The 15,454-nt window shown below is 40.2% G+C and overlaps 1 protein-coding gene across 1 annotated transcript in view; it reads right to left on the bottom strand.

Annotated features, from left to right (window-relative positions):
• LOC139920124 (CUB and sushi domain-containing protein 3-like) overlaps positions 1-15,454 on the bottom strand; it is a 371,750-nt gene that overhangs the window by 83,204 nt on the left and 273,092 nt on the right. The window contains exons 13-18 of the mRNA XM_071910054.2: positions 11,831-12,013; positions 9,578-9,904; positions 7,152-7,346; positions 4,943-5,081; positions 3,581-3,768; positions 2,954-3,142 (exon numbers count right to left, since the gene is read on the bottom strand). Of these exons, the coding sequence (XP_071766155.2) occupies positions 2,954-3,142; positions 3,581-3,768; positions 4,943-5,081; positions 7,152-7,346; positions 9,578-9,904; positions 11,831-12,013 (1,221 nt within the window). The remainder of the gene's footprint in view (positions 1-2,953; positions 3,143-3,580; positions 3,769-4,942; positions 5,082-7,151; positions 7,347-9,577; positions 9,905-11,830; positions 12,014-15,454) is intronic.

A 15,454-nucleotide genomic window follows, 5' to 3' on the forward strand; every position in this document is an offset into this window, starting at 1 on the left:
GCTGCAGGGGCGCTGTGCTGACCTCTGACCTCCCTGAGGAGGGGAGCGAGTGACACGACGGATTTCTCCTTGGGATGATCAGTAAAGAATCCCAGGAAAGCACTTAAGCTATGGCACTGCAGTATTTGTGTTTAGTTACTTTCCATATCCGAGTATAGCTATCCAGACTACAACTTGTGCAGACCGTGTTCAAAGTGTTCAAACCACCACAGAAACAAGTGCATCAATATCTTCAGACTCAACCACCATGGTTTTTACAACATCAGAACCCCCCAAAACAAGAGTGAGCCGTGGGAATATTTCTAAACTACACATAAAAACACACAAATGCACACACACAAACCACAAACACATATGCAAGTTATTCACATACACTGTCAAACACACACTCACACACACACACACACACACACAGCTATTAATTATTAAGACCACCAGTTTTCTTCCAGGAAGCGCATAATGCTGAATGCTGATCTATGTAGGAAATCTGAAAGGCTGCACTCATTTACGTCTCTATCTCTGTCTCTCTCTCTGTCTTTTAGATCTGTCTCTCTCTATCTCTGTCTTTTAGATCTGTCTCTCTCTATCTCTGTCTTTTAGATCTGTCTCTCTCTATCTCTGTCTTTTAGATCTGTCTCTCTCTGTCTTTTAGACCTGTCTCTCTCTCTCTCTCTCTCTCTCTCTCTGTCTTTTAGATCTGTCTCTCTCTATCTCTGTCTTTTAGATCTGTCTCTCTCTCTCTCTCTGTCTTTTAGATCTGTCTCTCTCTCTGTCTTTTAGATCTGTCTCTCTCTGTCTTTCTGCCTATTTTCTTTACTTCACTCTCTGTCACGACATCTTCCTCTCCTTTCTCACTCTGTCTTTTTCTGTCTCTCTCTGGATGAGGTGATGTTGGGTGATTCAGTTAAAACTGTAATTCAGATTATGTTTTTATTAAATGATAAAAACAAAACAAGTGTCTGGCTTACAGAAAACCCAATTTGTTGTTGTCCTTCTTTAATTCTACACCGCCACATATACAATATGGTACAAAATCTTGTAAATAGGAAATAGTTTCTGTTTGGCAGACATGCTCATCTTGTCATTATTTGTATAACAGAACTCCTACACTAGCAAAAGCAAGTCAAGTAAAAAAACAGATTAAAATAACTGTTTCATAAGTGAAAGTATAAATTAGTATGTAGCAAGCTATGGATTTAAAATAACCTGGATGCAGCCCAATGAATTGCTCATTTTTATTTCCACTCACATTTGCTTGTCAACAACATGACCATTCGAATTTTACAACTTTTCAAGGGACTGGCACGTCTGTCTCTGGTGCCGTTTTCCCTGAATTCACCGTCTACTACACTGTCAATCATCAGCCTCGCCCATTCCTTACCAATCACAGCAGCAACGAGTTGCTATACTTGCATGGGTACATATAAAAACGGCCTAATGGCATGCAGCCCGCAAATTCCAGGCAGAAAGCTTGTATACTCAAACTGCCTGCTCAGAGGAAACCACCGCCAGTCCCGGGAACTGTGAAATTCAAATGTGGTTAACAAGCGGGTGAACCAACGAGCCGAACCAAACAGGCCGCCGCAGAATTGACGCATCCCTGCTTCCTCCCTGTCTGTCTTTTCTGCACAACCCCGCAACCCCATCTCTCCTCCTGCCCCATCATGTGCTGATTGGAAAGAGAGAGAGAGAGAGAGAGGGAGAGAGAGAAGGTGACATGCCCCCCTCCATCCCCTCACCTACTCCTGCGACCCCCCCTTCCACCCCTCGCTCCTTGATTTGAGAGAGCAGAGAGGGGAGGTGACAGCCAACACGGGCCCTCGACAACCTTACCTCAGACCTTCCCGTGTTTATGGTTCACACAGGAGAGGAGGTGACAGGAGGCACATGGGTAAAAGCACTGCACACACATACAGGCACAAACACACACATACACACACACACATCTCTAATCTTCTCTTCAAATCACCCCCTATCAGCTACAGCAGCCTTCACTGCAAATTGCCCCCCTAGTGTGTGTGCGGGTGTGTGTGTGTGTGTGTGTGACTCAACCAGTGGTTTTGTCTCAGAACAGCATGTTCTATGTGACTCAGAATGACAGAGGGATGGCGGGCTCCACTGCTCATCCTTTTCACACACCAGGGCTTCTCTCCGTCTTGTACATTGGATAAGATCCATGTTGAATTTATAGTTCTATGCTACATATTCATTGTGGACATTTTTTTTGCCTGAAATTCATCATTCAATAGCTCTAAAATATTTTAAATCCAGTCTGTGAAAGTGGTATCAATTTGACAACTATGGACTTCTGTTACCTTCTATGTTTTGAAAGGCACCATCATTTCTTTATGCTATCAGTTATATTGTAAGAATGAATATCATTCTAAACAGTGGATATTTAATGTTGGAACTAAACTCTTCATATGAAGAGTAGTAGGTACAGTCTACGGTGCATAGTATGTTTTAAATTGACCTTGTAGCTTGTATGCCATGTCAGTATGTGCTGGAAAACTCATGTTTGCATGTTGTTGATCTGTCTCGGCACCAGTGTCGAGAAATATTCCGGTACATTTATAGTAATTGGCAATTAAAGTAATAACGGTGTAGGTGTAAATAATAACTAAAAAGACCATTAACGTTATATATGTTTATGATCACATGTAGGGTTAGGGATTACTCTACTAGATGTTACATGGCTAGGAATGCTAATAAAATTTTGGGGGTCAGGTTAGGGTGAGGTAGTGGCATATATTATTTAAATAGGGTTAGGGTCTTAAATCAAGTCCGGGGTTAATGTTGTAAGATTATAGGGTCAAGGTTATTTTGAATATGTTAAATAATTTAAGATACCATCACAAGGATGGCTACACCAATGCTTCTCCCAGACTACAGGCTCTTCATGGCATACACGATATATTTATTTCATGTAAATGTATCATTTGATGGTATTCACCGTCACATGTTGGTAAAGGATGGCTCCACCAGTGGTTCTTCTCACAGACTAGCGGTTCCTCATGGCTGAGTCTGTAGCCAGAATCACAACCAAACGACACCGTGGATCCAATGGAGAAATCCTGGCCATACCGAATACCGTTGACTGGGATGCCAGGGTCCAGGCAGGAGTAGCTGTCCACTGTAACGCCTGAAGAGAAAGAAAATGGGGTTAGATGTCTCACGATACGCACAGACCAAGCGCAACCATTCCAAGTTAAAAAGTCAAAAGTCATTGCATTTTATTGGGTGTGTTTTGGGGACAAGCAGCAGAACAAACTCTCAGTTTGTTTAACATTAATCTTAAACTTTTTCAACTTTCTTCATCACAGGCCTGGTTTGCATCCCCACCTATCCCATCATGCAATGCGCACACATTAATTTGCTTCTCATAGACAATGAATGGAGGTGAACTGATCACCTTGTGAAACCGTATCTGGTGTGCAGCGCTACGCCGGGACCAAACACACACAACTGTGACTGTAGTTAGGGACATAATGTGTACATTTCCACTCTATATGTATATTTAAGTATATTTGAATGCATGTACATGTATGAATATGCATAAAAATATTTGTTTCCAACTTACTTTCATATAATATCTTGAAGCCAGCGTTTGATCGGCTGTTATCAGTGGTAAACAGAAGATACAGGAAGTTGCTGCTGCTGAACAGGAACTGGGGCACCTGGGTTCCATTGAAGGAGCCAATCAGAGGAGACAGGAGGTTGGGCCCATCATGGAGCTCCAGGAAGTCATAACCCAACTCTGTCTGGAACCTGGGAGACAACAATGTAGGAATTCATGATTTTGTTGACCATTCATCAATCATTGATATACAATTTTATTTCAAAATCTTATATTTGGAAAAAACAGCTACTTGAAATTCAACAGTCGAGTTCTTCAAAAGCACAAATCATTCTATCGCAACACATAACTATTTTACAAGCAGCGGTCTTATAATGAGTCATAACTTTAATAGTAACCCATAATGTGCTTTAATGTCATGCTGGTAATCATTTTGTCAGAGTAGCTGTCAATTTTTCAAACAGTGGAATTCTTCTTTTGGAATAAAACTCTACATACATATATCTACTTTTAAAATAAGTATTAAATAAGGCAACACATGAACTAGCAAAAGTTAAGGGTTATGATTTTCAGACAATGTTGGCAATGTTGTGGAGTTCTTGGCATTCATATCTCAACACTGGCATGAGAAGCTGCTGACCAGGCAACATGCACATACTGCTGTTGTTGCAGAAAAAAATACCCCCAAAAACATGCAACTGCAATTTTGGTGTTTTTCTTTTTGGACTTGAATTGAGAGTTCACAAGGTCATTTAAGGGTTGAATCTGTTGGCCTTTTGGCACACGAAACCATTGTATAGTTACATGCGTGTCAATGTGGAAATAAGCATAATTCTCTTCAGTCCTGAAAATCTTAACGTTCTGCAGATACGTGTTTTTTGTCCAACAACAATGATCGGTTAACATGCTACAGAGAAAGAGGATGGGAAGTTTAAGGGGCTCGGTCTTAAATGATTTTCAAGCCTTGTAAAGTTTGTTGAGCCAGTATTGTTAACCGCACTTTACAATGAAATAAAGTTGAAACATAGACCCTTGAACCTATGAAAAGTGATTTTAAAGGATCCTCCAAGTTCTGTCTTCTATCACCAATTAACAGCTCAGGGAGTCTAATAGTCAGGCCAGCCATGATATAACCCAGCCTACCTGATCAATATATAACTCCCACAATTAATTTTATAGACTAAGATATCTAACTGATCCAGTTTCATTTTTTTCCATTCTTAACAAACCTCCATAAACTTTAAGCCTTAAATCTTAGCTTGTCAAAAGTAACTGATGGCGATTTTGATGAATCCTCAAGGTTCTGCCCATTCAGAGCTATGAGAGTCTTTATAATAACCAGAATCAAAGAATTATGCCACCCACCTGTCAAATGTGATTTTGATGGACCGTCCAGGTTCTGCTTCAATCACCCATTCACAGCTGAGAGAATCTTTATAGTAACCAGGCCAACCAGGGGACAAAATCACTCCACTAGGGGCCGAATAGTGGCCTCCACATGGGGCTGGAGAAGGAGAGGGAAAGAGAGAGAGAGAGAGGGAAGTGGGGGGAGACGCAGAGGACAAAAGTGAATGAGAAGGATGAGAGATGAGTTTGATATCAGTTGATCTGCCAAAAAAAAAACCCAAGTACCAGGGTTGTTGTCCAAAGAAGGTTGAGACCAAGTCAAAATCGAGACCAGAGCAAACTGAGTCCTATTCAAGACCAAGATACATGTCTTTCTAAATGTAAAAATAACGATTAGGGAGTTTTTCAGAATGAACAGAGACGTTGATCTATCAGCAAATCCACTCTGTATACCCTTCAACATCCAACTAGTGAATGTATAGAAATTGACAAAACAGACGTTTGAGTTACATACACAGGTTGAAATTGTTTGTAGTGCTGGGGAAATCAATAAAATTACCCATTTTTGAAATTTTTAGATAGGCAGGAAAAAGTCAAGTCTACATCCAATATTGAGTCAATTCAAAATACGCAAGAAACGGACTAGTCCAAGACATCAAAAAAGTGTTCTGAGACTGGACTCAAGGACTACAGACTGCCAGGTTTTAGCATTTTAGCAAAGGATGGTAAGTCGATTCTACTAGCGACTGGCATGTAGGCAGCTTGTCTACAGCTTGTATATACAGCTAAGTCTTCTTTGGTTGCTAAGACAGTAAACTGGCTGGTGAGAGTCTGAACTTAATTTAAAAAGTTTCATGCTCTGCTTTCACAGTTCAACAACGGTACGACATGGTTTCACAGCTCCAAACATGGCATCAAGCCAACCGCTCCTTGTGAACAAGCACACCGTTTAATGTCTTTCACTTTATGATCTTGAGTCCAGGCCACTCGCTTTGATTTGATTACTGTAAGTAAAAGCACAACTTAAAAGCATAAATAAAGCATAAATAAAGTAATTTTATATGCAACAAAGTCAGAGATGTACAGTATTTCCATTGTGGTCCTCATGATGTAAAGATGGAAAGGCAGGCTAGGCAAAATACAATTTACTTAAAAAAAATCAAGCACAGTCGTAATCGTAACACATCAACATAAGTGATAATTTATGACATGATGCCGAGTGTTATCACAAGCGCACACTATGCCGGAGCCATTCTTTTCAACTCTTCTTTTAAAATTGGTCTTGTTTCGTGTAACTTAGTGTCTGAAGTCAATTTGTTCCAGTCTATAGCTCCTGAGTACAAGTAAGTGGATTTTCCAACCAAGTAGTTAAATATAGGCACACATTAGCTACAATGGATCTGGGGCTATAAGACGCCCTACTTTTCCTTTATCAAAGGGAAAAATCTTTAGCATCATTATCGGCAGTAGCTATACTAGCAGTATCTTGTGTTAATAGTATCTGGTGTAGGAGTTATAGCTAAAGCAATGAGCGAGTAATATTAGTTATCTACTTTCCCACTATGGTTGATAGCTCAAATCTACATGACCTTTTCTCTGTACTGTGTTACTATTTAAAGTGTTGATTAGCTTCTGCAGCAATGCCACCACCACAAAGTCATACCCATTTATTTTACTTGGTTAACAAAGTGATTCTGATGTGATTCTATCCAGCTGACTGATGACAGTGTTATAGTGGCAGCGGATATTAGCTGCTATAGTTGTAGTCAAAGTCAGAGTGATGATAATAATTTAGCTTCTCTTCTAGGTTAATGGGGATACTTCACATGACTTTTGAAGGAGGTACGTGGCCACAGCTCCTTTTAGTTTTATAAGGATACGCCGCTATAGTAATTAAATCTCATATCTTCCTGATTCATATACAATGTTATTACCTTCACATTTACGTTAATAGGGCATCTCCACATGACTTTTCCCATGTCAAGCTGGCATGAAATGGTTTCACAGTCTTGAATAGTGTTATGCTATTAGTAGCTCTATTTGTTCGTTAGTAGCTGTGGCAGCAGTGCAATAGTTCCTTCCTTTGGTTAACAAGCCATCTCCACATCTCTTTTCCTCCGGCTGACAGGAGATAATTTCCACCCCCTGGGTCTTTATGCTATATGAATGATAATATCTTGGGTGACGTATATCAACCCGAGTTAATAATAATTTAATCAGTATTTACCTTCGCATTTAGGGATGGGCCCACTCCACATGACTTTTCCTCTTTCTAGCTGACAGGAGATGGTCTCGGTTCCTTGGGTTTTGATGAAACCGTCCTCGCAGACCACAGATATGGAGCTGCCGAGCTGGAAACTGTCTCCAAAACGGCGGGCGTTGATGGGAATGCCAGGGTCTGGACACTCATTATGGCCAAATGCTGGGAAAAAGATACAGGGAGACACAGATGTTATGAGGAAGATAGTGGAAACCGGGCACTCGCAGAGAGAGGCAGACACATAAAAGAGAAATGTTATAAGGGGATATGAGACGTATACTTTAAGGGCACTCACAGGCTACAGTTACACTTGTAATTTCAATGTGATTTTTGAGATCTAATCATATAGATCTATGACACCACATCTTTTGAGCGTTCTCACTTGGCCCGGGAATGTCTGTTACCTGTCTCCTGTGGCTGCTATATCTTTCTGCTCTGCCTTGCTATCTCTTTGCTCATATGCTCACTGCTCATTCTGTATGTGCAGTGTGCCTGGATTGGATCTAAACGATGTAAACTTCTGATTAAAATGCATGCAAGTCTGCCTGCTTCAGGGTGTGGCCTGGCTCATCGGATTATAAGGACAGTAAAATCCAATTTGGGAATGACCAGATCTGCCAGTCTGGTGTGATCAGATAGAAATGTGTTGCTATATCCACAAAGAAACTCAGATAGACACAGATGAGTGACGTTATGAAGGGAAATCAGAGATCTACTGCAAGGGAACTTATGGACAGACACATATAAGAGACATGAGTGATGTTATGCTCACTCACTGTGGCCAAAGGCTGTTAAAAGAGACAGAGACGCACACACAGACACACACACACACACACACACACACACAGACACAGACACACACACACGCACACACACACCAGTCCCCCCTTAAGGCCAAAACAATGATGGATTTGTCTGACATTTACTGATGTGTCCTTTACCTAACATTAACAACACATTTAGAAACTCTGTGAGTGTGTGCGTGTGTGTGCACATTTGTTTATGTGTCCAATGGACTAAAGAGAAATCCATTACGATTTAAAGAGCATTAATGTCATGAAGATTATTAATTAAAAGCTAACAGAAGCCATACATAATGTAGAGAAGCGTGAAAACACTAAATTTACATCCCACACCATAATCTGCAGTTGTCTACACAGCTGCCAACCAGAAAACTCAGTGAACTCTGAATTATTGGTAATATCTATGTAAATGGGTAAACCACAGACTTATGTAAATCTGTATATGTACAGCCATCCTAGTGCAAAATTAATTTTATTTATTATTATTAATAATAATAATTTATTTCAGAGATAAACTTTTTTTTGTTCAAAATCAAAGATGCTCTATCATTTATTTAATCAAAATTCATTTAATCTATTTTTTATTTATTTTATATTCTTCATTACCTTTTTTACTTTTGTTCTGCAACCTACACCTCTATTCTTAGCTGCTGTAACGACCCAATTTCCCCTCTGGGATCAATACAGTTCATCTTATCCAGAACGACTCATTGTGGTTTTGAAGCCTCCAGTCTGATCACTGCCTGTTAGTGTATTCAAAGACCTTCATTCTGAAATCAGACCTCCACCATTTGAAAATAAATAAATAAATAAATAAATAAAATCACAGTTACTGATACAAAGTGATTGTTGGCATGAAAGCAAAGCAGGTCATAAGCAACTGTTTACCAGCCTTCTTAAGACCTTTGCTTACAAAACTTGTTTTATTTCAAAGTTAGAATAAACTTTTTTTTTATTCTTTTTTTTCCAATATTGACTGATGAATTTTAGGTAGCAAAATCTTTTTCCAATACGGACAGATATGGTGTTTTAGAATGAAACCCCTCATCTGCACCTGACGTCTCATATGAGCAATAGAGGTCTGGGCTTGAATCATGCATAAAATATGGCGAAAAGTCATATACAGTATATGAGAAGTGCTGCGTTATGACTGCTGCAAAATGGATTCAGAGGGGAGCCGTAGCTTCAAAAGAGAACAAAGCCTCGGAGTTTTCTGCATTATTCTGCAGCATAAGAAAACAAACATGACTATAAATGATAGTTCTTTCTCCTGTCGGGAGCGTGTGTTGAACTTCAATTTGTCAGAAAAATTGCTCAAATCCTAGCCATATATATTATCAGTATACTGTATTAAGGTGTTGAGTATACATAGTGTAGGTGTGTAAATCATATAAAAGTCTGCAGTGTATTAACTCTATCTTTTCAACAGAAAACACCTCGATGTGAGTGCAGCACTTTTGGAAATGTATGGATCATTCCTAACTAAAATGGCGATTATTAGACATTATTAGGGATTTATCAAGCCTTTCTGCAGATAAAATGTTCACCAAAATCCTTCACTTTCAGCACCTAGATAGATAAATAACATACTGCTATAAGTGATGTTAAATCCTCTTCCCGACATGGAGTGATCGGCTTGAAACTCCAGCCTCAGCGTGTTGGTATTGGACGTCAGATGGGACGGATTCTCGGCTCCGGAGAACCGCCCGATGACCAGGGCGTCATTTGTCTCGCCATCTTTCACCGTTAGGGAGTCGTAGGGTGCCTCTAGGTCAAAGTCATTAAACGCCAAGTGGATTCTGGAGCCCGGGTCTGATTGGATGAGCCAGACGCAGTTCATGTTGTTCCCATAACCTTCTGGGTAATCTGGGGAGAGGACGGTTCCTGAGGGGGCTGTGAAGTTGGACATACAGGGGACTGGGGCGAGAGTAGAAATAGAGAAAGGCAGACACAGAGGCAGAAAGACAGAGCGATAGATGGATAGATAGATAGATAGATGGAATTAGAGAGAGAGAGACAGACAGAAAAAGAAAAAGAGATTCAGAGAGGAGAGGGGAGAGAAGGGGAAGAGGGAGATTTTCGGTTAAATATTCATCTCCATAGCATCATCGGTCATCAGCCCCTCCAGGCCATAATAATCTCTGTACCGTCTCCATGGCGACAGGTCAGACTGAATGATGTCAACATCAGAGCAGAGCAGATGCCATGATTTTTATTTTAATTTATTTTATTCATCGTAATTGCATCCTCTATGGCCATATCCCTCGGAAAATCACCTATGAATTTGAAACCCACAAAGTTGGTCTCCCATTCATTGAGAATGGAGCAGCTCTAGGTTTTGTCTCTTGGAGAAATCATAGAATAGATTAGATCATAGAGTTGATTGGTTTCTAACATTGTGTGAGAGTTGAAACTGACTTGACTGAAACTGATAGCACTGTCTCAGAGGGCTTGTGTTCTTGTTCGGGGGCCATTTTCCCTTTGAAACCCGCATATGTAATTGCAGTAAGACACTCTGCTTAAACAGTGACTATGATTACCTGCATGGAGAATTTCATGCTTAATCTACACTACAATTTACAATGTCACAGTACTACTTCGATATCACTGTACAAGGGTTACTGTGACATGATAACATCTAACTCCTTTCACTTCTAGTTTTACCCACAAAAGTGTCTGCACAAACTTACAGAATTATCAGTACATATTACTGTAATGTCAAGAAGAAAGCATGGCAGTGAGCAGTAGTTGCTGTTGCTACTGGGATCATCATTTCTTTCCCCTGTATTACAAGTAACCTACCATTGCTCAGTCAAACAGGGCAAACCGTTCTGAGGGCGGGACACCACAGCTGAACAAGAATATTTTATGAATTGGTTTATTCATATTAACAGGATATCAAAGGCTCATGTAAACAGCTAAACCTGAATAAGACCTTAACACCTAAACAACAAGAGCCTGATAAATAGGCTATTCCATGTGCGGCGTGAAGACCCGAGGAATGCTGACATAAGGATTAAATCAGTATTCATGAGTGCGCCAGGTAGCTGTTACGAAACTCTTGTTCTGGCATTATGAATGAGTTTATGTAAAGCGTCACTGAAAAGAAACACAAGATTTGTGTTGTACCGAGCTGCACTCAATGACGTGCTGGAAATGATGATTTTTAAGAGTGTAAATTGAAGCTTGGCTTTTAGAAAGTAGAGTTTAAGGGAACACATGGTCACACAGGAGTTTGGTGAGCTTGTCCTCCATAATGAATGACCTTAATTCCTAAGAAATTTAGATGAACAAGGTTCTGCAAATTCTAGGCTATTAAAGACTCTGGTGAAGTAGTTACAGACTCAGTTTTCAATGTGTGCATGTCTAGTTTGCGGCCATTTAAATCTATCACTCCTAGCTGCACTAAATGAATACACACTGACGCTGACAATTCAATTAAAACATCATTTTCCAGACTTTGATGATTTGAGCAGTTGCCTAGCCCTAATAATTATTTTCTAAAACTTACAGACAGAGATGGGGATGTTGGCTGACCTTTGGTTGTCTATTATAATATATTAGTAGGTTATTTGTTAGTAATAAATATATGTAATACTTACACAGAGGCACTATTGGCCCTACTTGGTGATTATAGGATAATATTAGATGATGTATTAGTAATACATTTAGATAATATTCAGACAAGATGTTGGGCCATAAATATCTGGTGATTATAGTATGATATTAGCTGATTATAAATGATAGATATAATTTAATAGATGAGATGTTGCCTGACCATTAGTTGGTGATTGTAGTATGATATTAGCTGATTATGAGTAATACACATTTTTTAATACTTACATATGCATATGGGGATGTTTGCCGACCACTGGTTGTTGTCTTGACAGGAAATAGTTTTCTCTCCAATCAGCTCGAAGCCAAACTGACACTCAAACCTCAGGATCCCTCCATTGGAAAAGCTGTCGCCTTCTCTTATTCCATAGAGAGGGGTTCCAGGGTCGCCACAGCTCTCTTTGTCTATTTCTGTAAACACACAACATCATACAGAGACATTATCATCTGTACAGACCTGGCCCAGTGACCCATTATAACCTTAATCCTAGCAAGATAAACCTAACTTCAGAAAACGCCTTTTCCATATGATGGCCTATCTGAGTCACGGAAGGTGTTTAAATCTCTGAACAAATAAAGGATGAACATATTGCTAACTATAGTATTATAAGTATTATGTAAGGGGTAATAGTCCTAAAACAGGCTACAGGCTACTGTTATGCTAGCAAGTCTTACTGTCACTAACATTGTTTATGGTTGGTAATCAGTGAACATTATTTGACAGTATGGTAACCATTGCATTGTTCCAAAAACAGAGTCAGCATCATTTTCACAAACAAATGTCTGCTGATGTGTGAAAAGGAAACTTATACCAAGTATAGAGAACTGATGTCAATCTCCTTGAACCTTAACCATCCAACATTTGTATCCTAGGTGTCCACTTATACAGTAAGTCTAATGAAATTGATTGACACCCCTTCTGCCAATCAGAATCGAATATTCTCCTTGGCCATCGTACAATAAAAGAAACTGTAGAATCTGTATGTAGAATGTAGAATGTCTGTATGTTCACACAGGAAGTGAGGCAAAATTTTGTCTCGCTTTATTTGAGTTTGATCACTTGAGGCAATGAGACAATGTAGATCGCTCGAAACTATACTTAAGCATTATATTTTTTTATTCAGTCATACTTGCATTAATATCCTTATGAGCCAGGCTTGGCAGCCGACTCATCCGCAGCGTCTTGTGGGGAATCTAGCTTTTAAAAACTTCTTTGCAGACTTCAGTGGTGAGTGTTATTGGTCACAAATACCCAGTGGTCATTTTTCCTGCTCTAAATACCAGGTTGTGCTACAGTGAGCTCATCATCCATTTTGGAAAGAAATTTACATCAGACTGGATAGTCCCACTTGAAGCTCAATGGCTTTCGCTTTAGGTGAATTTCTCGAACGCCTCTCTGCATCAGTTCTCGCAGCCCAGAGCAGATTTGCATCCATCTCATTCTGTTCACCACTGACTTTGCAAGCATTCGTGCCGCCTCTGAAGTTTTTTTCACATTCGGTCTGAACGTAGGGTAAGAGCCTTCTCTGATTCCATATGAGGCTGCTACTGTGTCACCATAATTCTCTTTACAATTTTCTATACGGTATCTCTGAAAATATATCTTCTCTTTCTCCTCTGCCCTCCACTCTTCCTCTTCTCTCCACTCTTTTCCTTTCATCTCCTCTCTTTCCCTCTCCTTTCCTCTCCTCTCTCTCTTCTATTTTCGGTATTATTTACAGGAGTGGCCCATGGCAGGAAGCAAAGGTGTGTGGTATGTGTGTGTGTTTCACTGTGTGTGTGTGTGTGTTTTGTGTGTGTGCGTGAGTGTGTGTGTATGTGTGTGTGTGCTTGTGTGCGTGAGTGCGTGTGCGCGTTTGTGATGTATTGCATTAATTTCCATCATGACATCGTCTTTATGAGACCCACAGACTCAACCAATCACAGCCTGCCTAACACACACACACACACACACACACACACAAACACACACCTAGCAGAAGAATGGAGAACAAATTGCTTTGGAGAGCGAACAGGCGAACTGTCGGAACATTCCTATACTACTCTTCACACACACATATACACACACTAATACATGCACCCACCACACACACACACACACACACGCTCATACAGTGTGAAACCCACATTTAAACACATAACACCACACACACTACACACAAACACATAGACACAGACAGACACACACATCCACACTCTCTCTCTCTCCCAGCCCCACACACACTTCTCTCTCTCTCTCTCTCTCTCTCTCTCACACACACACACACATATGAATAATCCTATTGTGTTTGTACCAACAAGGTTGACAGAATCACAAAGGGGATTACACTCCTCAGTGTGTGTATGTGTGTGTGTGTGTGAGAGAGAGAGAGAGAGAGAAAGAGAGAGGAGAGAGAGAGAGAGAGAGAGAGTGTGTGTGTGTGTGTGTTTGTGCGTGCACGTTCAATATTATGTTTGTGATTGCACATTGAGCTCCATTCCATTCTGTTCTATAATATTCCATCATGTTCACACAATATTGTCTATGGGAATACATATATGCACACACACACACACACACACACACACACACATACACACATACACACAAATGGCCTAAATGCGCTGAGATCTAAAGGGAATAAGGTGATAGATTTTGGGGGATAATGAGATTGGAGAAAAAGCATATTGGCTGTTTCTCTTTTGCAACTGTTGTGAAATAGATTTTACAGCGAGGTTGCTCATAGTGATCGAATGCTTAATGTAAATGTGTAGAGCGGTATGAACAGTCTGCTATCTGTCGTATGTCTGAAGCTGTCGCCTTGAACTGCATGCAACATCCTGTCGTCCCTGCACTTTATTTTCAATATGTTCCCATACCAAGTCACATTAAATAAACACACTAAGACACATCAGCTGAATAATGTAAAGTAACTAAAATGACCAAGGAAGCAGGGGAACTGGGCGGATAGTCTATCATGCACAGCTGAGCAGGTTTACAGCACATGGAAGAAATAACTATTTCAGCTTGTGGCTGCCTGAATCTGCGACCTGAAGGAAATGGCTCAAATTGACTTGTTGTGAACACTGTAGACATCAGTGAGGATGGTCTGCTGGATGAAAATGAACAAATTTTACACATAACATAATAGAACATAATACTGCTGTTTTTTTCTCGCTCAGGTTCCAAACCTGGCACTGAGGAGTTAGAGAGGATTGATTGGATAAAAGATGTGCAGAACTGAGACATCAATTTTCTGTTCTCATTAAAAAAATACAATCTCTGTTGGCCCTTCTTACAAAAAGTGCACATAATAAGATCAAGGATAATTTTACAGTCAATGATAGGTCCCAACTGTTTGTAACTCTCTATAAATTAGACATTCTGACCACTGATATTAGTTACAGAGGCAGGACTGTCTTTTATTTGGACAGAAATGCTTTGCAACACCACTGCAGAAACTCCTCGACCACAGGCCCATGTCTCATGATCTTGTAACAGGCTTGTGCACACCACATCATCAGTGAATTTCAGGATGTGTCTGCCTTCACAGTGTCTCCTGCAATCATCCGTGTAGAGAATGTACAGGAGAAGACGGGGCACGTCTGTGAGGTGAGAGGCTGGAAGTGCTGCTCAGACATTACCCCATTTCCCCTCACCATCTGAGAACAGCATGTCAGAAAATCCAAAATCCAGTGTGTAAAATTGCACTTCTAAAATAACATGAGTGAGCACTTCACTGGCCAAAATATGCGACTGTATTGTATCGAAACAGAAGAAGAAACAGCAAAAAAGCCTTGCATGAGTTCTTAGACTCTCCGTATTTCTGTACAGATAAATTAAGGTTACAGCAGCATCTTCCCAACCCTCTC

Source organism: Centroberyx gerrardi, chromosome 19, assembly GCF_048128805.1.
Source record: "Centroberyx gerrardi isolate f3 chromosome 19, fCenGer3.hap1.cur.20231027, whole genome shotgun sequence".
Classification (NCBI taxonomy): Eukaryota; Metazoa; Chordata; class Actinopteri; order Beryciformes; family Berycidae; genus Centroberyx; species Centroberyx gerrardi.